General features: G+C 40.6%; 1 protein-coding gene across 2 annotated transcripts in view; it reads left to right on the forward strand.

Moving 5' to 3' along the window:
• The window catches only part of MDN1 (midasin AAA ATPase 1), a 108676-nt gene that overhangs the window by 45515 nt on the left and 39391 nt on the right, over window positions 1–23770 (forward strand). For both annotated transcript variants that reach the window (XM_075414365.1, XM_075414364.1), the window contains exons 37-61: window positions 136–258; window positions 1279–1476; window positions 1568–1675; window positions 4910–5098; window positions 6208–6297; window positions 6408–6668; window positions 6820–7090; window positions 7770–7929; window positions 8240–8356; window positions 9533–9741; window positions 10321–10466; window positions 11333–11535; window positions 12466–12686; window positions 13731–13844; window positions 14654–14786; window positions 15455–15564; window positions 16191–16324; window positions 17020–17180; window positions 17539–17659; window positions 18785–18995; window positions 19138–19369; window positions 20517–20643; window positions 21548–21718; window positions 21848–22062; window positions 22162–22543. In XM_075414365.1, the coding sequence (XP_075270480.1) occupies window positions 136–258; window positions 1279–1476; window positions 1568–1675; window positions 4910–5098; window positions 6208–6297; window positions 6408–6668; window positions 6820–7090; window positions 7770–7929; window positions 8240–8356; window positions 9533–9741; window positions 10321–10466; window positions 11333–11535; window positions 12466–12686; window positions 13731–13844; window positions 14654–14786; window positions 15455–15564; window positions 16191–16324; window positions 17020–17180; window positions 17539–17659; window positions 18785–18995; window positions 19138–19369; window positions 20517–20643; window positions 21548–21718; window positions 21848–22062; window positions 22162–22543 (4407 nt within the window). The remainder of the gene's footprint in view (window positions 1–135; window positions 259–1278; window positions 1477–1567; window positions 1676–4909; window positions 5099–6207; window positions 6298–6407; window positions 6669–6819; window positions 7091–7769; window positions 7930–8239; window positions 8357–9532; window positions 9742–10320; window positions 10467–11332; window positions 11536–12465; window positions 12687–13730; window positions 13845–14653; window positions 14787–15454; window positions 15565–16190; window positions 16325–17019; window positions 17181–17538; window positions 17660–18784; window positions 18996–19137; window positions 19370–20516; window positions 20644–21547; window positions 21719–21847; window positions 22063–22161; window positions 22544–23770) is intronic.

The following is a 23770-nucleotide window of genomic DNA, read 5'->3' on the forward strand; positions in this document are numbered from 1 at the left end:
CTACATTTTAGCTTTATTTACCTCACATTTTCTCTCTCCTCTTTAAAGTTTTACAAAGGTTGTTTATGAACTTCTGTGGAGTTCTGTAATTTTTTTTTCTTCCCCTCTCCACCCCCACCTTCTCTACTCCTAAAGGATGTGACAGACTTGTTTGGGACAGACTTGCCTGTTGAAGGTGGGAAGGGAGGAGAATTTGCCTGGCGTGATGGACCACTACTAGCAGCATTAAAGGCTGGACACTGGATTGTATTAGATGAGGTAAATTCAAGTGGGGGGCACAAATAAAATAGAATGTTCTGGAAGAGCAAAGATGATGATTTGGCATGTAGGATAAATACCGTTGAGGGTTGATGACTGAAATAAGTTTTGCTTGATTTTAGCTATGTGCATCTAGTGCCCCACTGAAATTGATCATTCCTCTTAAGAGAAAATTAATCTCCCTCTAAATACCTCTGCCCATTAGCCCTCCATGGAGGGAGTGTGCAAGACCAGCTTTCACTAGGCCTCTTTTAGACGAGAGAACAAGGATTGAATCCCAGCCTGCATTGCTACAGAAAACTAAGGATAGATTTGATTGACATTTGGAAGTTTTTGGGAAGAGTGTCAGCAGAAGTTTTGGTACACATGCTCCTTTATTGATATGATTTCACTGAAATAGGCGGCCTTTCACTGGGACAAATACACTGTGTTGGGTACTGATTTAACTGAGATGAAGACGAGTTCCATTTCACTTGTATAAACTGTCCTGCCACCACAGGGTTGTTCGTGTACCAGGTAGCAAGTGCTTTCAAGCATATGCGTGCGCAGAGCTCACTTTGTGACAATGTGCATTCTAATTATTGCAGAGTGCAAAATTCTTTAGCTGTTTATGTGCCTATTTTATCCTATTGTGAATACCACTTTAAACAACCATGATACTTAAATAACCCAGACTGCCTTCATTTATAAAACAAATAAGCAAACAAAACACTCTAGATGTCACAAATGGGTGCACGTAAGTACAGAAGAAATGTCTTGAACATGTATATTATACGGTGGAGAATTGTTTTGTTATCATGGTGAAAACAGTACGAATAGTAAGTGCACATAAGGAAAACTTACAGTTTTGTTACTCTAGTGTAATAACAGTCTAGCTGGAGGTGATAACATATAACAGTCTTGGAATTGCAAGGAAGTTGATTTTTTGTTTACCTTCTGTGCATCCCAGCCTGTTACACTAGAGATTATGCTAAAGTGTTTTGTGGAGCATTAATATTGTATCCTTATTTCTTTCCTCAGTTGAATCTGGCTTCTCAGTCTGTATTAGAGGGGCTAAACGCATGCTTTGACCACAGAGCAGAGATTTATATTCCAGAATTGGGAATGAATTTTCATGTACAGCACAAGAAGACTAAGATTTTTGGATGCCAGAATCCGTACAGACAAGGAGGTGGAAGAAAGGGTCTGCCCAAGTCCTTTCTTAATAGATTTACACAGGCAAGCTTATTTGTTTGATTTAAACTATGTCATAAACCTGTCTTGCAGTTTTCCTACTTGATCAATACTCGGCATGCTCTTGATTCTACAGGTGTATGTTGATCCACTGTCAGCAGAAGATATGGAGTTTATTGGGAATACGCTGTTTCCTGCTATTGATAAAAGTATTATTGCTAAAATGGTTGCTTTCAATAACAAGGTAAATATATATTTGAATTTCTTTTGTGTAGAGATAAGCAGAATGCAGTAAGATGAGGAAAATTATGTCTAATGTTATATTTCTGAGCATTTTTATAGAGAAGTGCACGAGCGAAAAAGAGGAATGGAAACGCGTACAGAAGAAAATAAAGAACACTACTAAAATCCACCTGAATTCCTTTACTGCTACAGTCAGATACTTTGTTGATAACTGAAGAGGTGTTATTTTTCACAGAAGTGTGTGTGTGTATACACACACACACATATAAAAGGTTTTCTTCTACAAAAGATGGAAACAGTTATGGTTTGGTAGCTTGGTGAAGTGAGTTGGGAAAAAAATGTTTTTCCAAACATGTGGGTTATTCTTGAAGCACAAACAAAATGAGCTGTGTCTTAACAAGAACTGAAATGTGTGTTTCTCTTTCTGATCTGAAGTTTTGATCTGCTCTTTATTATGGGATGTTTTTAGTGAAAGCATCTGACCTTTGCAGAAGCTGTTAAGCATGTGTGGCATTCTTCTGGAACACTTGAGAGACCAATAAAAGCAAAATCTTTCCTGACAGGATTTAGAATCATGAAGGCTGGAAAAGACCTCTAAGGTCCTCAAGTCCAGCCATGAACCTGACAACACCACCATGCCTACTAAACCATGTCCTGAAGTGCCACATCTACACATTTTCTGAACACCACCAGGGATGGTGACTCTACCACTTCCCTGGGCAGCCTTGTTCCAATGCTTGACCACTCTTTCAGTAAAGAGATTTTTCCTAATATCCAGTCTAAACCTCCCCTGACGCAACTTGAGGCCACTTCCTCTTGTCCTATCACTAGTTACTTGAGAGAAGAGACTTACACCCATCTCACTACAACCTCCTTTCAGGTAGTTGTAGAGAGCCTCTTTTCCAGACTAAACAGCCTCAGTTCCCTTTGCGCTTCTCAGAAGACTTGTTCTCCAGACCCCTCACCAGCCTCGTTGCCCTTCTCTGGACATGCTCCACCACCTCAATGTAGTTCTTGTGGTGAGGGGCCCAAAACTGAACACAGTACTCAAGGTGTGGCTTCACCAGTGCCGAGTACAGGGGCACGATCACTTCCCTGCTCCTGCTGGCCACATTATTCCTGACACAAGCCAGGATGCCGTTGGCCTTCTTGACCACCTGGGCACACTGCTGACTCATGTTCAGCCAGCTGTCGACCAACACTCCAAGGTCCTTTTCTGCCAGGCAGCTTTCCAGCCACTCCTCCTCAAGCCTGTAGCGTTGCATGGCGTTGTTGTGACCTAAGTGCAGGACCCGGCATTTGGCCTTGTTGAACCTCATACAGTTGGCACATCAATGCAGTCTGTCCAGATCCCTCTGCAGAGCCTTCCTACCCTCAAGCAGATTGGCACTCCCACCCAACTCTGTGTCATCTGCAAACTTACTGAGGGAGCACTCAGTCACCTCATCCAGATCATTGATAAAGAAATTAAACAAGACTGGCCCCAGAACAGAGCTCCACGGGGAGCACTGCTCATGACCAGCTGCCAGCTGGATATAACTCCATTCACCACCACTCTTTGGGCACAGTCATTCAGCCAGTTGTTTTTACCCAGTGAAGAGTACACCTGTCTAAGCTGTGAGCCACCAGCTTCTCTAGGAGAATACAGTGGGAGACAGTATTAGAGGCCTTACTAAAGTCCAGGTAGACAACATCCACAGCCATTCCTTCATCCACTAGGCAGGTCACCTGGTCATTGAAGGAGATCAGGTTGGTCAAGCAGGACCTGCCTTTGCTGAATCCATGCTGGCTGGGCCTGATCCCCTGGTTGTCCTGCACATGCCTGGTGAGCGCACTCAGGATGAATCGCTCCGTAATCTTCCCCACCACTGAGGTCAGGCTGACGATCTTGTAGATGGGTGTCACATCAGCAAGCCTCCAGCCATCTGTGACCTCCCCTGTTAACTGATAAATGATGGAGAGGGGCTTGGCCAGGTCCTCCGCCAGCTTGCTCGGCACTCTTAGGTGGATCCCATCTGGCCACATAGATTTGCGAGTGTCCCAGTGGTGCAGCAGGTCGTTAACTGCTTCCTCCTGGATCATGGGGTGTTTATTCTGCTCTCTGTCCCTGTCTTCCAGCTCAGGGGGCTGAATACCCTGGGAATAACTGGTCTAATAAGTACTGAGGCAAAGAAGGCATTAAGTACTTCAGCCTCTTCCTCATCAGCTTCTTCCTCATCCTTGGTGGCAATGTTGCCACCTGTATCCAATAAAGGATGGAGATTCTCCTTGGCTCTCTTTTTGTTGTTAATGTATTTGTGAAAACATTTTTTTGTTATCGTTTACAAAAGTGGCCAGATCGAGTTCTAGCTGGGCTTTTACCTTTCAAATTTTGTCTCTGCACGACCTAATGAGATCCCTGTACTGTTCTTGAGTTGCCTGCCTCTTCTTGCAAAAGTGGTAAACTCTTCTTTATTTCCAGAGTCCCACCAAAAGCGCCCTGTTCACCCAGGCCGGTTTTCGTCCCCACTGGTTCATCTTAAGGCACATGAGGACAGCCTGCTCCTGTGCCTTAAAGACTTCATTCTTGAAGGGGTCCAGGAAGGCTGGATATTCTTTGCCCTTCAGCACTCTCTCCCAGGGGACTTTCTCAGCCAGCGTCCTGAACGGGTCAAAGTGTTGTCTAAATTTGTCTGTGGGAAAGGATTCAGAGATGCTTGGATCTAAATTTGTGCTAATATGAAAGGCTTTCAACAAGCGTTTATTACAAGGCATCAAGTTACTAGCTATTTTATGGCTTAGATGCTGCCATTTTGCTCAAAGTACAGGATGTAAAACTCTCAGTAAGATTTCTATTTATGGTCGTGCTTCTGAAATTGTGTTTTATCTTCATCTCATGAAACAAAATAAGGTGTAGCAATTTTAAGAGAAAATAGTATTCTGTGGCCTTACACAAAATCTTTTGTGGCAGCATCTTATTGAATACTCATTTACAGAGTGCAAGAGGAAAAATAAAAATTGAGCTGAGTGTTACAGGATTAGTAGATGAGAGGCAAATTAAATCATTTTAGTTCCTGACATCTTCGGAAAAGGTGAATACAGCTTGCTCTTTTTACTGCCCTCTGTCTTGTAAGCAGTGCCAAAGGCAGAAGTTCAGTGGAGATTTTTGTTTTTTAGTATTTGAAGACCAGCACACAGGTGGAATAAAAGACCACTTTGTTTGGTGGTTTTTTTTTTTTATTTCTACTTTTTCCAGATTGACAAAGAAGTAATGGCTGAAAAAAAGTGGGGACAGAAAGGAGGACCCTGGGAGTTCAACTTACGTGATCTTTTCCGCTGGTGCCAGCTTATGCTTGTTGACCAGTCACCAGGGTGTTATGATCCCGGCCAGCATGTATTTTTGGTATACGGAGAAAGAATGAGAACCAGGGAAGACAAAGAAAAGGTGAGATGTATGTTCTCCTTCCTTGCTCTTCAAATTGTCCAGAAGTATTTCTAGAAATCCAAGTGTAAATTTGAAGGTGCTTTGCAGTTCATTCATAGACCTCTTACAAAAGAAAAACAGATATGTTTGGGGTTTTGTGGTTTAACATATGTACCTGCTCCCTTCGTGCTTTAAAATACTGATTTAGTTACCTGCTAGTATAAAAGCAGAAGCTGGTTTAAGTGAAGGTAAGTAGAATAACAAAGGACTTAAAGTGAAACACAACATATTCCTGTGTGATTCTGTATTAAATAATAATGTTCTCATAGAAGTAGCATGGGTTGAATACATACTTGTGAGGAAAGAGAAGATAAGGAGCAGAGAAGAGAAATAGCACTGAAATATGGAGAGATTATTAACATCATGGTTAAAAAGCATTTGTGTCAGTAAAGTAAGTAAAAAATAATGTGCTGTGATTCTGCCCTTACCTGACAGCATTCTTAAATTGTTCTGGCTGGCATTGCTTTTATTGACTTTTATTGTCTGTCACTTCTTTCATCTGCCTGTCAAATTTCTCCCCTCATTCTGTTAAACTCACTGCTTAAGTTTCCTCTAATAAAACACTCACTGCAGATGTTATTCCACTTTTGTCACCTACTTAGCCCTCTCTTGCGTAGATATCCTTTGCTTTTGGTTAATTTCACAACATTTAAATGAGGATAAACTAAAAGGCAATCAGATTGTAAGGCTGAAGTTTCTTACTGAATGTGACTGGATATTTTTCTCACGGGTTTGCTTTCCCCTTCCTGGAGTATTATTATGTTTTTGTGTGTTATCAGAGAGCTTATTTACGCTCTGATTTCTTTCCCAGTATTTTGTTAAAGAGAAACATTACTTACAGAATTTCAAGTCACAGGAAGGTGTGGTTAATGAAGGGGTTGCTGTGGGCAGTGCATACTCACTTTAATCACTTGCTGCACTTTGAATGAAATGGCACTTGTGATTAAACTGTGTATTTATTATCACACAGCTGTGAAGCTGAGAAGGAATGCTCCTGTAGAAGTACATCTTTAGAACAATGGATAATTGAAGACTGATAAGCCTCTCTTTTGTTCTTTCAACTTTTTTAGGTTATATCTATATTTAGAGAGATTTTTGGTCAGGTGTCTGAGGTGTATACAGGAACCAGGGAGTTTCACATCACTCCATATAATGTTCAGGTAAGCTGTTGACAAGAGGTTTTGTGAGTAGAAAGAGATGGCAGCAACTTGCACAGCTGAGCTCCCTTTTGTCTCTGATTACTCACCCAAGTGCCTCTCATCCCTTCCAGGTCGGTTATTCAGTTCTTTCTCGTGGCAACTATATTCCTCGTCCTGGCAGAAGTCTTTCACTTCTGCATCATTCGCTGCAGTCCCTCGAGTCTATAATGAAATGCGTGCACATGAGCTGGATGGTAATCCTGGTGGGCCCGGCAGCTGTTGGCAAAACCAGTCTTGTTGAGCTGCTGGCCCATCTGACTGGCCATCGACTGAAAATCATGGCAATGAACAGTGCTATGGATACAACTGAACTCCTGGGTGGATTTGAACAGGTAAATACTGTTTTGGTAATAGGGCAGTGTTGCTTCTTCCTACCTAACAGTGGCCAGTCCACTGCGATCTTAGTGTTTAAGCACCAAATGGAGCCTTAGGCACCACAGTCTTCTGGATGAACTAACTCCCTCTGTAATGGCATCTTTGCAGGTTGACATCAATAGACCATGGCAGCGCCTGTTGGAAAAAGTGGAGAATGCCGTGAGCACACTCGTAAGGGACAGTCTTCTCCTGACAGAAATTTGTGCAGATGATGCTGAACTTGTGCTGCGTGGTTGGAGCAATTTCATCCTGAATTACAAACCCAAGTCTCTGGGTGAAGGAGGTAGAAGTGTTACAGTTGAATTAGTGAGCAAACTGGAGGGAATACTTGTACTTATCCAGCGACTAAACAACAAAATAAATTCGTACTCAAAGGCAGGTATGTATGGTGGGTGATATGAAGTGAGACTATGTATTTCTCTGAAGAAAATAAGATAAATATATAAATTTGCATTGAAAGCTTGAGGAAATGGGCTGGTTTTATAGTTTCTTTGTAGTAAATACTGTTGCTTCATACTATTTAAGTAACAGTTACATTTATGTAAAAGTTAGATTGGTGATAGTTCTTTGGGTTTATTTTTGATGAGCACCTGGTAGCGACCAGTAGTCCACACTCAGATTCTACTGTACTCAACTACTCAACATATGATGCAATACAGCCCTTTTCTTGTATTCCTAAAAAAGGGATTTTGGATATTCTGTCCTTGTGTTTGTTCTCTGAAGCGTTAATCAGGTGAGCTGTACCAATGTCAGCAGAATAATGTATGGGCTGTTTTTTCTTTCCTTTTTTTTTTTTTTTTAATCGTTGTCTAAAATAGGGCATTAATGGCATTAATATCCATCAAACTTCATCTAATGAGGGAGGAGGGATGGAGAAAAGTTTCTGTTTAGGGAGAAAAGTGTCGGTCCAGTTTATATTGCTCTGAGCTTGCAAACCCCATGTGTTGTCATGGATTTTGCGCGTGGGAGTCTACTTGAAGAGTTGTAGCCTCTGCTGTTATGTTCCCCTAAAAAGCAGGAAGCATATATGTTTTGATGTAAGATATACTTCCTTTCAGAGTTTGCTCACCTGGTAGAAGAGTTCCGGCGTTTCAAGCTGCAGCAGGCCCAGGCTGCTGACCGTGACAGCCATGGCACTTTTGAGTGGGTGGATGGGATGTTGGTTCAGGCCCTGCAGTCTGGAGACTGGCTGTTGATGGACAATGTTAACTTCTGCAAGTAAGAGATTTTAGTGGCCTTGTTTCACTGAGTAAATCCCTTGACCTCTGTAATTTACTTTGCCTCTTCCTCTGTACAGTTCACAACTGAACGTTTTGCATTTGATTACAATATGTGGGTGCAGTAACTTGAATTTTCTGGAAGAGCGTCTTCTTTCTTAGACAGCTTAGCAGTTGGTAGTTTTCCTGTTACCTCTTAAGGTAATTAGACATTTGGCTTTTTGCTTAAGCCTGGTACCATTTTGATTTCAGATCAGAAAGGGATCAAATTGTTACCTTTTTATAACCATATACATTTCTTTTGAATATAGCCCTTCTGTGCTGGACCGCTTGAATGCTTTACTTGAACCAGGAGGCGTTCTTACCATGAGTGAGAGAGGTGTGATAGATGGCACGATTCCTACAATAGCCCCTCATCCAAACTTCAGGTGCTTTGCTTTTCAGCTTTTTCTTGCCTTTTTTCATATTAAATAGTAGATTTAGGAAAAAAATGTCAACTGTGAGCCAGTCTTTTGGTGTTTTGAATGCTGTTAAATTTGCCATGTGCTGTAGTGAAGCTGTCTGTCTGGCAAGAAAGAAGACTGCACTGTGATGAGCATATGATAGAGAGCTTAAGAGTCTTGGCTGTATATCCCTGTTGCAGCATGGACTATTACACTGGAAAACTCATAGGAGTATACCTCTGCCTTGATTCTCCATTTCTAATTTAGGATTTCAGCACTTCCCTGTCTTACTGTGATGGAGCTGAGGATACATGTGTTGAAGGTGGTGTTCAGATATGTTGGTAATGAAAGCTGATACATGGACGTAATTTTCTTCGCAGCTTTCTCCATTCCATCCATAAATTTGAGTTTCTTGCAGTAACAGAACTTTAGAAAAAAACAAAAACCAAAACAGTACAAACCCACAAAAAGCCCTCAAAACCACAACACACCCCAAGAAGCTCAGACAGCCTGTGTTCTCTCAGACCTGAAGTAGCCTCTGGGGGAGATAGAAGGAGAACATACACAGTATTCTATATAATTCCTACCTTTTATAAATTCAGGAAAATAATTCTGGGACTGGTTCCTCTGATTTGGAAACAAGATCTTTTAACTTTTCAGAAACCTATTTTTGCTGAATTGCATCTCAGAAGTTTTTTTTCATCCTGGCTGTTCAGCGATGTCTATTGATAGTATTAATTACTTGGATGTTAGATACTTTGGTTTTTAAATAGCACAAATTTATCTGAAGGCATTGCTATGACTTTTTAAAGTCTTCTTTATAGCTCAGAGGCGTAGTTTAACTTTGTAAGTAGGCAAGTGATAAAATAGCAATAGCTCAGATATAACTGAGTTAAAAATCATGCAATATATATGTGGCTAATTTCAAAGTATAATTATTCATACAGATTTCTCATTTAAATTCAGTAGATGTCTCTGACTTTCTAGATATCAGTGTCCCCATTCTTATGAAGATGAATTTACTTTATGGAAGAGCAGATTTAATGATTCTGGAGTTCAAGTTTACAGCCCCAAGTTACATTTTAAGAATATAAGGCAGTTAGACTAGATGATCATTGTAGGTGCCTTCCAACGCAACTGTTCTATTCTAATATTCAACAGGCTTTTCCTTTCCATGGATCCTGTTCATGGGGAAATATCCAGAGCCATGCGGAATCGTGGGATTGAAATTTACATTCCTGGGGAGAATGATGGAAATGTATTGGACAATCTGGATTTGAAGTTACTCCTGCATGGTTTGGGTTTAGTGGGAGATAGCATCTGCAATGCACTTATGGCTGTGCATTCAGAAACCAAGGCAGCAATAGCAGGTAAGAAAAGTCTGTTCAGTGTTTGTTAACAACTTGGGCTCACTACATATATTTGGATTAACTCTTTAATATTAAAGCTTGGTTATTTTATTGTGTTATGTCCCCCAGCGTAAGTAAAGGCACAAAAATATCATCAGGTTGTTGTGGGCTGTTTTTTGCACTCTCGGTAAGTAGGCCCAAATCATAAGAAGGTGGTAACTGGAATGCTTTGTAAGGAGATGTGACACTGGCACGTGTCAGTTGTCTGTTGCTGTAGGGAAGACAATATATTCTAAGTGAAAATCGGCAAAATGGAGGGTTTGCACAAGGTGTATTAAAATTGTTCTTTGGAGGAAGATGACACTGGATTTCATTCATCTCAGCTGCTTGATGTCTTATTTTGAGCTAGTCACCTGTTATTTACAGTCTCGTCAGATTTTCTTGTTAACCTTGGGAAGAACTCATTTAGTTTTCAGGACCTAGTAGGACTCATTTGTTTTGGATTTTCCTCAGGGTCTAAAGTGGTGTTTGCCCTCAGAGGGTTAAAGGTCTGACAATTACAAAACATTCATATCACCCTAAATGCTGTGTTTCTTTCAGGTTCTGTGTCATCTTTGTCACCTTTGCTTCAGGCTGCTGTGTTAATTGTGCAGCAGATGCAAAGAGGCCTTGGGTTAGCAAAGTCTTTTTACAGAGCCTGTTGGGAAGTTTATGGGCGCTCACAACAACTGCAGATTAACCAAAAGGTAAAAATCCTGTATTTGAAAGCTTTTCTTACATCATCTAAATAAGTGAAAAAAAAATCATTTCATGAGGGTAGTGTTTGTGATCCTCTGTTTCCTAAGTGCTGGAGCAAGGGGTTGATGAAGGTGGTGCTCTTGGAGGAATGAACAAATTTTAAACATCCTCTTGGGCATCTGTCAGGTGATGAAGAGGAGGGGTTAAGCGTCACGGAACATGTTCCATATCTTTTAGATTCTGAGCCTGTTTTTGCTACAGTGTAAGCAGTACAGTTCTGCATGTAACTTGCTCTAACAGATAAGTTGAAGCTCCAGAAGTTGGATTTTTTTTGGTATTGAATCTTGAAGTACAGTGAATTTCAGCTGTCACCTGTCCTTTAATGACATGTTTTTTCAGCCTGGTGGCATGTTACTGGAGACAGAGGTCTATAAAGACTGTCAATCTGGGATGTGCTTATTGAGATGTTACCTGGGGGATAAATATGGTTTGTTGGACGTGTTGTAGATAGTGTCTCACTCTTTTGCAGCATGAGGGAGCCATAGAATATCCCAGTTGGACTTACTTGTTTTTTAACAGCTTCAGCTGAGACTTTGGGATATTAATACTGATTAATCTGTAACCTGAAACACTGTGCACACTGTCATCTGGAGATAGCAATATTCACTTCCTATTTTAAACTGTACAGTATATTATTTCACTTACAGTTGGAATGTTTTGGTACTTCTGTTGTGTAGGTTATATGGTGTTTGCAGAACATTTGATTTATAATGATTTCATAACACATACATGTCATTAAAGAGTTCCCTGAGCTCTTGTACTTGAATACATGTTTGAATAAGGTTCTAAAATGCTTTTTGGTTGTTTGTTGTAGCTGGTGTTAGAATTGGTTACGAAGCATGCTTCCTCCCTGGCTTCCTGTGAAACCTGGGGTGACTCCTTGCTAGCGATGGGATTGTGGCCAGACTCCCTACCTACAGGTCTGTTTGCAGCTGAAGACTCGCTTCTTTCAACAGTCCGGAGTGATGCACAGGTCCTAATGTATTGTTTGAACAGACTAAACCTGAAAAACTGCAGGTAGGCAGTTTATTTTGTCTAATAAATGAGTAAGAAACAAGATGTGTGTGAAATACTGGTGGCGTGTCATTGTTCCCTGCAAAACTTTGTCTTGACCAGTGTGGGTAGAGACTATGGTAGTCTCACTCTGTAACTGATGCTCCTGTTACCTTTCCACGCAACCGCTACAAATCCAAGTTTAATTGTTTACTGGCTTATTCTGCAGTCCAAAATACTTGACTCTATTTAACCTTCAGTAAGTACATTTGACCCATTTTGAGTTGAGTTAGGAGTAGGCATTTAGCAGAAAATCTGAATGCAAACAATGGGTTGTCAAGGTAGTAAGAGCCCCCAAAATCTCTTCCTTCAGACAGAGCTGTTTGAAAGCAGTCTCATGTGCAGGGGCCATATGTAAGAACTCTTTTAGTTATTTCTTGAGCAATGTAACTGTTATTTTCACAATATCAGTGCAAAATCTTGCTGCCTGCCTGCTTTGCTTAGTGATCTACTGTGGACAGGTACTGTGGTTTGATCAAGCTGTATAAGTTAGTGCTAGGACAGAATGTTGAAATTGTAAAACCTTAGCGACGTGCTGGGGTTTTTTTGATCAACAACACTTCTCTCCTATCTTTGTCTTTTTTAACTTACCGTCACATATCATTCTGGTGCACAAATCAATTATAATTTCTCAGTGAAATGCTGTGCATATTCACTTCTGGCCCTTCATGAATTTTTGACAGTAGTGAGTTCCTAATATTAGACACCTCCACCTGATTTGAAGTCGGAGACTGGCTTTAAAGCTAACTGAAAAAACCAGGAGAGATTATCACATTACTATCTTGTTGCTTAAAGATGGTTGCATGCTGAGTAGCTTGACTTGCCAAATGTATTTGTTCCTGGAACTGGCAGTTCGAGCCCTTGATTGCTGGGCTTGACTTCTTTGTGTTTCAGGACAGTGCCACTGACTCTGCAAGATCTTCAAAAAATTATGCAGTCCACTAATCCAGAGAGTCTCAAATTCAGTGCTGTTGAGATAGATGCAGACTGGGTGGATAAAATGGAAGTTCTCCAGGCTTCAGTGAAATTGTTCGTAGAGAAGGCAACCAATCAAGATTGGACATTGAGAGTTAAATGGCTTAACTCCTTAGCCAAAAGTCTGCCACAGGTCCTTGGTATGTAATTAACTTTCTCTTTTGCCTAAGGGCTGACTTACTATATTTTCACAAATGGTAAGTCTTCTGTGAAAACATCCAGACCATTCAAATGCTCTGAAATGAAACTTCTCAACTATCCTCACTAAATCAAGGGCATTGAGGCTCCAGTGAGAGACAGAAACAGGTTGTGCATATTAGGGACAGCAGGAGACTTTGGGCTAAACGTTGCCTTTTATTATTCAAGCATGCATGTAACTTCTACTGCTTCTGAATTACAGTTGTTTTTTGATACCTCTAGGTCTATGTAAGCGAATACACCTTTCTCTTCGCTTTTTTATTTTTGATGGTGACATTAGAAGTAGTAAAATGCATTCTGCTTATTTGGTGTCAAAATACAAATGGTTAGAAAGCCAGGAAACCGCAGAACTGAGATTTCCTGAAACTGCATTGCCTGAACATTCAGGATAGTAGCTGAGATGAGGTATTCATTGCTTAATTACATTAATTGCATTAAACTTGTGGAGAATTTAGACAGATGTTAGTCCAAATCACACACTTGGCTTCCTTCTATGGTGTGGAATCTCAGACCGTGTTGTCCCTACATGAATGGGGTTGCTCCTCCTTGATCTTGCTGTCTTTCCAGGCAGGTGTGTCTATAAACTGGAAAATACCTAGAAAGTTACTTTAATGACAGGTATGCTCTTATGTGGGGCTTGTTTTTTGTTTAGCTGGTGGAGGGAGGGGGGGAAGTAAAAAACAGATGTACTGAGAGGAAGATTTGAAGGTATAAACTCACAGATTTTCACAAACCATGTTTTTAATAGCGTATATGAAGTACCACCGGTTCAACTAGAACTTTTTACTGGATTTATCTCTTTGGCCATGACATTCTGACTGTTTTTAAGATCTCTTGGAGATAATACAAAATAAGAGCAACCAGCACGTCCAGAGTGCATGCACAGATGAGTCGGGCTTTTGTGCTGGCTCAGTTGAAGTTATTTTTATTTATTTGTACTAAATGCTCTACTGCTTACACCTATGTTCTCTTGCCTTCGCCTACAGATGCAGTGCGGATTCAGCTGGAAGCAGGTGCTGTAGCCCTTGGCAGTTTCTATGCCAGTCCCCTCTCGTCTGGAGTCAGTAACATGATCAAGTTGCTACAGCCAACTATGACAGGTACTTCTGAAAAAAATTGTGTGAGATGTTGGAGCTTCCTTTATTTGTTCTCTGAACACACTGCAACCCTTCTTAGGAAATGTGTGTAACAAAGGCTAAATTCTAACTATACATTGCTTATGTTGCTAAAGAAATAGCAGCAAAGCCATGCTTGCTGTCTAGAACTGCAAATATGGCAATTAATACATTCATCCTATGCAAATTAGGTATGAGTGCTACGACTATGAATCCTGACTGTGTATCTGTGACCCAGGTCTACTCCTACAGCTCAAAATTAAGCGGTGTTCCTAAGAGTGATGCATATATCTACTGCCTTTCTGACTGGATGGTTTAGGCATCCTGTTCTTTCCCAGCATTTATTGTGTTAGCCCATCTGAAACCTATGTTGAAGCCAATGGTTTTCCCTTGGTGTTTCACAGGGATCTCAGGCCTGTGGTTTCCTTTACAAGCTTGTTAGGTGCATGACAGCTACATTCAGTGACACTGGACCCTTTATGGATGGTCCTAGGTATCTTGTCTGGACTGTGAATGAAAAGGGAGTTGGACTGGAGGTTCCAGGCTGCCTTTTTGGGTACTCGGACTGCTGCTTGATTTACCCAAACAGAGAAGCATTAAGTTGACTGCAGGTTCTGTAAAACAGAACAGTGGAAGTATCTGGAGTGAGGGAGCTTAAGACTCTCCCTTCCTCTTAGGCGTCCTTTCTTTCTTTCTTTCCCTAATGTTCTTGCATAGGCAGGGGGAGTCAAGGAAAGTCTTTCACTAAATTATGTTTCCGCTGCTGTCCTGTCTTGTCTTGTCTGCCTTCCCAGATGAACACGTGATGCCTCTGGACCCAAGATGGAATATGCAGTTTTTGGATATCATTAAAAATTCTTTGAACTTTGATACAGAAATGGAACACACAGATCAGCTTCTAATCCTTTTGAAGTCTGTAGCAAATCGGTGGGTTACAAAAGAACCTTATGATGGTTGTTCAATGACTGTAATTAGCGCTGTGTAAACAGTTGCGGTATCTGCCAAGTATGTTTTTAAGTTTTGATAGATGTGATCTAAAATACTAGGCAGCAGTTTCATACAAGTATTTAAATTCTTTGCTTCTGTTTTCGGTAGATGCAGACTAAAATCAATCACTTAATATAGGGAGCAGGGGTGCCGGCATTCCATATAGGCTGGAGTACTTCAAGGACAAACCAGCACTGTGGGATAAAGCATAAAAGGGGCAGAAGCAGCAGTGTGACATCTCTGACATGGAACTTAAATAGTTGTCCTGCTTTTGGGTTTGGACTGCTTTTCCCAATAAGATCAAAAAGTACATAGTTCCTGCAGTTACAGTATAAGTGAGCAGCTGCTCATGTATCCTACAGGTGGTGGTGTTGTTGCATCTGCTTAGTAGCTTGCTGCTTTTTCCTTCCTAGTGATTGAAGTCAGGAATCTGCTGTTTGTGAAGCTTGTTTCTGCAGAAACCATATTCAAGCAATTAGTTATGCTGCACTTTGATTCTTGTTTCATACTACAGTGAAATATCAGATGTCTCTTTGTAGTTCACCATTCTGATAAGGCAGAGGCTTTAAAATGGTACTGAATTTGTAACAACTTTATTTTTAATTCAGGGCAGTATTATTTCTTGACCGAGAAAAAAGAAGTTACACTGAGAAGAATTTGATTACCAGCAAGAAGCCAAGAAATAGTGTCTTAAGAATGTCTCTAGATTTCCGCAAAGGTTGGTTGATTTTCACTGTTCCTTTTGGTTCTATGCTCAATTTGAAATACAGTTAACTTGCACTGTTACGAAAAGTGTACTTTAAACATGGTGTGTCCTGAATGTGCGAAGGAGGATTGTGTGAATGTAAAGCAGTCAGATGAATACTGATATGGTAAGTGACACCGGTTTTTAGTGCATGTCATTTCTCTCTTCATTATATAAACTTTAGGAAGATGGTGGAGAGAAATTGGAATTGTGTTTTGTCTTTAGCCTAGTAGGAATAGCCATGTTCTTCAGTTGTGCTTTTGTTCTAATCCGCTTTCTATTGTTTTATGTAATTAGGATGTTTTCTCCTAAAACAAAGGGGAAAATTTTAGTGATGAAGTTAGCATGTTGTGTAGAAGCAGTTGATTGATGTTTCCTTCATTATGGATATTTTTTTTATATTAAACACATAGAGGTAAAAAAGAATTGTGCCAATAGTGAAGGAATACTTTTTGTTACTTTGATTCTTAGGTCTTTTCAGGGTTATTTTCCCCCAGCCACAGGGAAGATCTAGTGATCAGAAATCGACACATACTTGTCATTTTATGTGGCTGGGATATTCAGCCTCTCACTTTCTTTCCCTCTTCCCCAAACCTCAGATCCAGGAAGTTACAACTGCCTTCCTCATGCAGTCGTAGTCAACCTTGCTGCTTTCTTTGAACTTTGGGATGCATTTGCATTACACTGGGTGAAGTCTACTCAGGTGGCCTTAAGTGATGATGACATGCATGATGTGAGTAGACTTTTCATAGTACACTTATGGAAGTTATATGAAATTAGATGGCATGCAGAACACTATTTTTAGTTCCAGGCACCATGAAATAAATCGCAGTATTTCCGTTGGTGTTCAGAATATGCCTGAAACCAGGCAAACACCATGTTTATTTTGGTGGCTGTATTTGTGCTCTGTCTTCTCCTTTCTTCTGTGTGGAATGTAGGTTTTCAGTGTGCAGATACTCAGGGTGGGGATTATCTTACCTAAATGTACACACCTGGGACCTAGGTATCCATTGTGCCATGGAAGTGCCTGCTGCTCTCCACTAACAATAAAGGGAGTATCCACACCCATCTCAGATAAAGATATCCAAACCTGGACTTCTAACATGTGTGTCCATGCTGGTTCATTTCTCCCTCTCCCTTTTCAGACCATGAAGATCGTATTGCTGAAATCTGACAGTGACATTGTAGTCTTGGTGCAGGGATTACTGGGTTTTGACTTGGTGTAGTTCCACCTGCCTGCAGAGCCCTGCAGTATTTTTAAAAAACATATAGTTGAGTCTTAGTTTCATGCCACAAAGTATAAAGCATTGCATGATTCTGAAATTAATGGAAGTGATGATTTTTTTGCATTTTCTTTTGCTTGAAATACAAAGTGTTCTGTAACATGCAGAGCTCAGCAGTGGGAAAACTAACCTTTTTGCTTGTTAGATTTTGTACTGCTTGCTGTGGCGTGATCGGTTCTGGGAGGTCTCTGACACTCTGACAGTGGATTCATCAGGGTTGTCGCTTCTGTCTCTGCACTGGCACTGGGTTATGAAGCATCTAATTGACAGAATTCCTCAGATGCTTATTGGATCAGACCACCATAAGTGAGTGGCTTTGATTTGTGTTTCTGTTCAATGGTTGTATAAATTACCCCTTTGTTAGTATTATAGCTAATTAACACTGTTAGCTGTAAATGTCCAAATTGTGTTCCATTAGTGATGCAAGTGCAATGTATTACGTAGCTGTTCATTTTTAAAATTCAGGGTTTTTAGTATTAGGCTGCTTCTTACCCGATCATTGAGAATTTTTACCAATTTTCTGTACTTTAAAGTTAGGTTGTCCCTTTAGTGGAAGGTTAAGAGAAGGGACTTTCCTTTCTCATGCATCTTTTTGCTTTTTTTTTTCTCAAATTCTGAGTTAACTGTGTGAGCTTTTTTTTTTTTTTTCCTTTTAATCTCCAAGGGTTTCCAAGGAAATTCAATCTGTTTCACAGCAGATTCAGAGCTGCTTGGCCAATCCTGCTGGTACATCTGCCAGTATGAAGATATTACAGAAGTCTCTAGGAAGACCTCTTCCTTTTAAGGTAATGGTACTCTCTTTGCAAAAGATACGTACTTCCAGTGATGTCCAAATATGCTTTACAATAATCATGAAGTTTTGTAGCACTTGCTTTCCAGGCCAGCAAAAATATATTCCTTTTGGACTTGCTGGATTGATTAAAAAAGCAATTTCAGCATATGTTTATGTACATATATTTTGTGAAACATATCAGTTACCAGATAGCATTTCTAGTACTAATTATGCTTTGTATATGTAGATAAAAGTTATTTAATATAGAGTGGTGGACAAACATAAAAATATTACTACTTGCTCTGTTCTGGAGACTTGTGAATGTCAACGTGCCACTTGCTTATTTAGTGAACATATGTTTATATAGAATAGAACCTGTACTTCCTTTTATACAGCACAGGGTGGTGCTGCCTTATGACTTACCAAGCCAAAGCCTCTGAAATCTGACGTTTTTTTTCTTTTTTTAAAGTTATTTCAGCAGTTGGTGTCATTCATTTAAAAAAATCTTACTGTAAAATTTTCTAAAGAATATAAGTACCTTTTTAAAATCTGGGCACAAGTAGGCATGTTGGTTGCTCGTGCTGGTGATTAGTAGTTATACCTGGGTTTTATGGCCTTATCTTTCAAAGATACTCAGCTGTTCAAAAATGTGCATAGTTACTTTGTGGGACATTAAAGAACATTCAGTGCTTACTGAGAATTTTGGAAGGTTTCTCTAGGCATCCAAATGTATTTAATTTGCAGGTGTAAAATGCCAATTTCTTTTTAAGTGACAGTAGCTTCTGGAGTTTTTTATTAATTTGTGTATTTATTGCCCTGAGTTTAGGTAAGTTGCCATGTTGAGGTATTGTTTTGTCTGCATAATCTATGTAGTTTCTTCATGAAGGAAAAAAAAAAGCTTGAAAAGGAGGAATTGTGTCCGACTTTCAGTTTCTGTCTTCCTGCTGTACTGAGTAGGGCTGCAAAAGAATTATTGTTAAGTTGTTGTTGCAGGTTGGTTTATATATACTTGTACTTCAGTCATGTGCATGTGAATTTGTAATCTTAGTTCTGGTGCAGTCACAGGTCTTGTTTGTTGTTTTGTTAGTGCTGCTGAAACAAAGTGCCACTTGTTCAATTGTCCTTTTTGTATTTCCAGGATAAACTGGGCATGGAATGTTTTTTTCAGTTAAAAGTTCTCAGCAAACCACTTGACATCTTGGAGCTAAGATTTGTCTTTGGAGAAAGTAGATGGCAGGAAAAAATGTGCTGTCTGAAAATTGCTGCCACTGGATGGAAGATGAAGAAAGCATTGCTGCAAGCTGATGGCCTGATAATTAGAGCTAATCATTTAGAAGATGTTAGCCTGGGTAGGTAGCACTTTTCAAGAGCCTAACAGGATGATTTCCGCTATCTCCATTCTGTTTGTATGGAAATGGAAAGGATATGAAATGTTCGCTGGCAGGGAATATAGTGCATGCATTTATGTGCCTCTTGCACTCTCTCAAACAGATCAACTAAAGGTGTTTTTGAAAGCTGTACATTCACAACTGAGAGCAGAAGGAGTTATATATAGTCATTTAGAAGAAAGGTTTACCGAAGATACCATCTCCAACCAGTTTGACCCTGGCTTGTTAAACCAGCTGTGCAGTCGGGTTCAGCTGTGGCCTGCGATGGAATACATAGGCACACTCTGGCAGTACAAACTGACAGCAGATTACACGGCCAAGGCTTGGGCAAGAAGGTAAGAAGAAGGTTGGAGAGAGAAATCCTCTGTTTCTTTCATGAGATTCAGAATCCCTAGCTAGAAGCTGTAACTTCAGTACTTGACATTTCTGTGTAAATCTGTGTGTGTGTACATATATGTTAATATATGGCTGTGTATATATGCTTTTATATATATTTATGTATATAAATGTATATGCACTACTTGTCTGCGTGCAGAATTGCACTTGGGCAGCTACAAAAAGTATCAGCAAAGGGAGTAGTTCAGTGTTACAAAGAGGAAGTGTTTTTTTTCTTTTCTAGCTTATTTTATTGATGGAAATATAGGAGTGCTGATGTCCAAGCCCCTTGGAGTAATAAACACATTAAACACTAGAAGTTGCTTTATTAATGGTGGAATGGATTATAGGTGGAGGAATACAAAAAACACCTTTTATGTAGTAAATGGTACATAACATTTTCCTTTTGGAAATTTGCCTTTTAATGAAATCGAAGAGGTCTTCATGCTGGGAATTAACATGAAGATGTTTGTCGCCATGTTGCTAGGGGCTACTGTAGAAAGGCTGAATTAGACCTGGTGATAGAGAAAGTACACTGGCATGCTTGCTTGCTTTTGTGTAAAGTGCACACGTGTACTCCTAATTTAAATTAATGTTATCAATTTAAGACGTGTTAGTGTTGTTTTAAGGGACAGGAAAAAAAAAAGGGTTTTTTTGACTGTTTTAACATTCCTTAGAAGAGAGCTCTTCGTTTACAGATTTCAGTGAAAGTGATTTTTTTGTGCAGTGAGACTCCTGCAGTCATGCATTCACTCTTGAATTCAGCAAAATTCTGATTTTCACAAGAACTATAAAGCTGGAAGACAGTTTGTCTCCAAAAGTTTTGTATGTTTTGCTGAACAAGTAGCTTATAGCTACAGAAGATGCCATTTCTTCTCCCTTTTGTTGTATTCAGATTTTGCCAACTTTGGACGATGCAAGTGTTTCAAGCATTATTTAAGTGCTTGTTCTTCTCCAACATTTAAAATGCTGCCATTTTAACCTTTCAGAGAGTCTTTGTTATTGTGACTTTGCCTGCCATTCTCAATTTGTTTTACTCGCTAAATGATTTATTTCATGTGCCCTGCTTAAGCACTGCTTAGGTTGTATTTGTTTTACCTGCTACAGGGACAACTGCAGTCAAGAACTAAGCACGTGTTCAGATCTAGTTCAGCTTATAGCTTTTTCCCTGAAGTTGACACCAGCTTCTTCTCACCAGCTATCTGGACTGTGGCATTTGTTACACCTTAACGAAGTAAGAACAAGTTTTAGTTTAATTAGTCTTGCATGAGTTTTCAACAGACTCTTCAAAATAGATATATCTCTGTAAGATTTTTGGCATGAGGTTTTATTACCTGTGCCTGACAATAATTGTTCCTTCTTTTAGGGAGAAAGGTTATTAACTGTGAGCCTGAAAAAAACATAATTAAAACACAACATTAAAACATATATAAAACAGTATGAAGTCTTAAATAACATAATTCTATATGTTCTTGTTTGGTGCTATTGTTCCACTCATTCATCTGTGACCTAATGGAAAACAGGAAATTGAATAGCAGGTGCCAGCCTGGTTGTATCTATGTTTTCAAAGTAATTTTATGCTGAAAAATACTTGTCTCTGTTCCTGTGCCTCTAAATTTTTTTTTAGGTCTGTGTTGCAAATTAGATAGACTGAGACAGTTATTTGATGCACTTTCTGTAAAGCATTTAATATGGCAGAGAAATTCTGGTCCGTTAATATTTAACTATGATACAGTGGTGGTTGTGTTCCCACAAAGCTCAGTAAACGAGCAAGTTCACATTAAATGCTTCACAGCAGGATACTGAGTAGCTGTTTCATGCTTATGCAACCTCGTGTATCGTAAAAAATGGTTGCCCAGTGGTAGACTAGAGGCTGTATTCTGAAAACTTGCTTTGTGAACACACTGCGTATTCCACAGACAGAAGGAGGCCGTGCAGACCTCAGGAAGTGTACTCTTTCTGTTGAGAAGAGATGCAAGTACATGCTCTCTGAATTTGAAAAGGATCTTGAGGAATATCATGTACTATCCCTGCTGGAAAACAGTGTCGTACTGTTCTTTTTCGGGTGTGCAGGTGTGCTTGACTCTCTTTTGCTCCCTGGAAATTACTCTCAGCTCTAGGTTTTTCTCTTTCCTTAGATATCCCCTGAAGAAATGTCTGTTCTGTCATCTCAACTAGTTAATGCTGCATTAGCATCCTTTTGGAGCAGTACTTTCGCTACGGACTTGAACTACTGGTTGACTTGGAGGCCGCTACCTGCAACAGAGGAAAAGAACTTTTCTAAATCCCACATGAGATGTTCTATGAAGGTTTGTCTCTTCTGACCTGATCAATCTTTTATTAAATAATTCAACATCTTTCTAAAGCAATACTGTAAGTTCTAGCATAGTCAGTGCAAGTTGCATCTGAACAATCTAACTCTTAATCTCTTAATTTAGGGCCCAGGTATTTTGACCCGAGCCGTTTTCTCGAAGTGCTTCTTTGAAATTCTAACTAGCAGCAGCAAGACAAGCCAGTGGGATGTGAGCGGGCTTCCTGTTCTGTCATCATCCCACGTGACACTGGGAGAATGGATGGAGAGGGCACAGCAGCTTCATGAAATCAGCACAGCACTGTGGACCCACCTGGCTGTCTCTTCAATAGCAGATTTTAGGTATTAAGACCCCTTTTCCACATAGACATTGTTTAAATCAGGAATGTTACGGATGTTTGCTTATCCATGTGTAAACTTTTTTCATTCCTTTGCCTCCAGACACACAGATGCTAGACTACAAGGAATAATGCTAGGCAGACAACTCTCTGCCCTGGTAGATCTGGTTCCAGTGGATCTTGAAGAGGAATTTCTGGAGTGCTGTGAGAAGCTCTACCTCAGGGATCCTATTGCATACGAGTACCTTCTCAAGATACTTACAAGCATCACTGATCAGGAGTTACTTCCTAAAGAATTCCTGGTTCTCCTGCTCACTTGCTTGCAGCAGTTCTTTGGGGAAGGGCTTGAGGAGTTACCAGAGACAGCTTGGCGAGGAAGCCTCTGGGTGAATATTGGTTTGGTGCAGATCCAGGTGTGGCTTCCACAGACCAGGTTTGATCCGGCTGTTAAAAGAGAATACAAGCTCAAGTATATGAAAGAAGAGGTGAGTCTGAAGTGGTGCTGACTCTTACCTCTGTAATATGTAAAATCAATGCAAAGAAGTTTGGCTTGGGTGTTTGTGGGCAAATCTTCAATTGTGACTTTTAAACTATACAGTTATAACTTGTTTTAATGCCTTCTGAATCACATATTTGAGAATTTTCATTCAAATACACATTAATCACACAATCTTCACAATCTTCAAATTTCACACTCAAATCAACAAAAATATTCCCCACACCAAAATCAAAATAACATCATCACAAAACCAGTTGAAAGTGGGCAGTTTACACACAAACCACCCGTTGTCCCTTTGCCACAACTACAACAGAAATTCCCCGCAGTTATTCCGCTCTTCACTCTCTAGCTGTATTCAGGCCATGTTTTGCCCGTTACCTCTCCCAGTTACTGTCCTTATCTTGAATTCCTCATGCCCCACACTGGGCACCAAAAAGGACTGTAGTGGGTTGACCCTGGCTGGATGCCAGGTGCTCACCAAAGCCGCTCTGTCACTCCCCTCCTCAGCTCTACAGGGGAGAGAAAATACAATGAAAGGCTCGTGGGTCGAGATAAGGGCAGGGAGGTTGCTCAGCAGTTACTTTCACGGGCGAAACAGACTCAGCTTGGGGAAAATTAATTTCCTGTATTACCAATCAAATCAGAGTAGGATAATGAGAAATAAAACCTAAATTTTAAAACATCTTCGCCCCACCCCTCCCTTCTTCCTGGGCTCAATTTCACTCCTGATTTTTTCTCTACCTCCTCCCCCTGAGTGGTACAGGAGGGCGGGGAGTAGGGACTGCGGTCAGTTCATCACACGCTGTCTCTGCCGCTCCTTCCTCCTCAGGGGGAGGACTCCTCACACTTTGCCCCTGCTCCAGCGTGGGGTCCCACCCATGGGGGACAGCCCTCCATGAACTGCCCCAGTGTGGGGCCCGCCCACGGGGTGCAGTCCTCCAGGAACAGGCTACTCCAGTGTGGGTCCCCCAGGGGGTCACAAGCCCTGTCAGCAAACCTGCTCCAGCGTGGGCTCCTTTCTCCATGGGGCCACAGGTCCTGGCAGGAGCCTACTCCAACGTGGGTTCCCCACGGGGTCACAGCCTCCTTCAGGCATCTCCCTGCTCTGGTGTGGGGTCCTCCCCGGGCTGCAGGTGGAGATCTGCTCCACTGTGGACCTCCGTGGGCTGCAGGGGCACAGCCTGCCTCACCATGGTCTTCTCCATGGGCTGGA

The sequence above is a fragment of the Opisthocomus hoazin genome, chromosome 2 (assembly GCF_030867145.1).
Source record: "Opisthocomus hoazin isolate bOpiHoa1 chromosome 2, bOpiHoa1.hap1, whole genome shotgun sequence".
Taxonomy (NCBI): Eukaryota; Metazoa; Chordata; class Aves; order Opisthocomiformes; family Opisthocomidae; genus Opisthocomus; species Opisthocomus hoazin.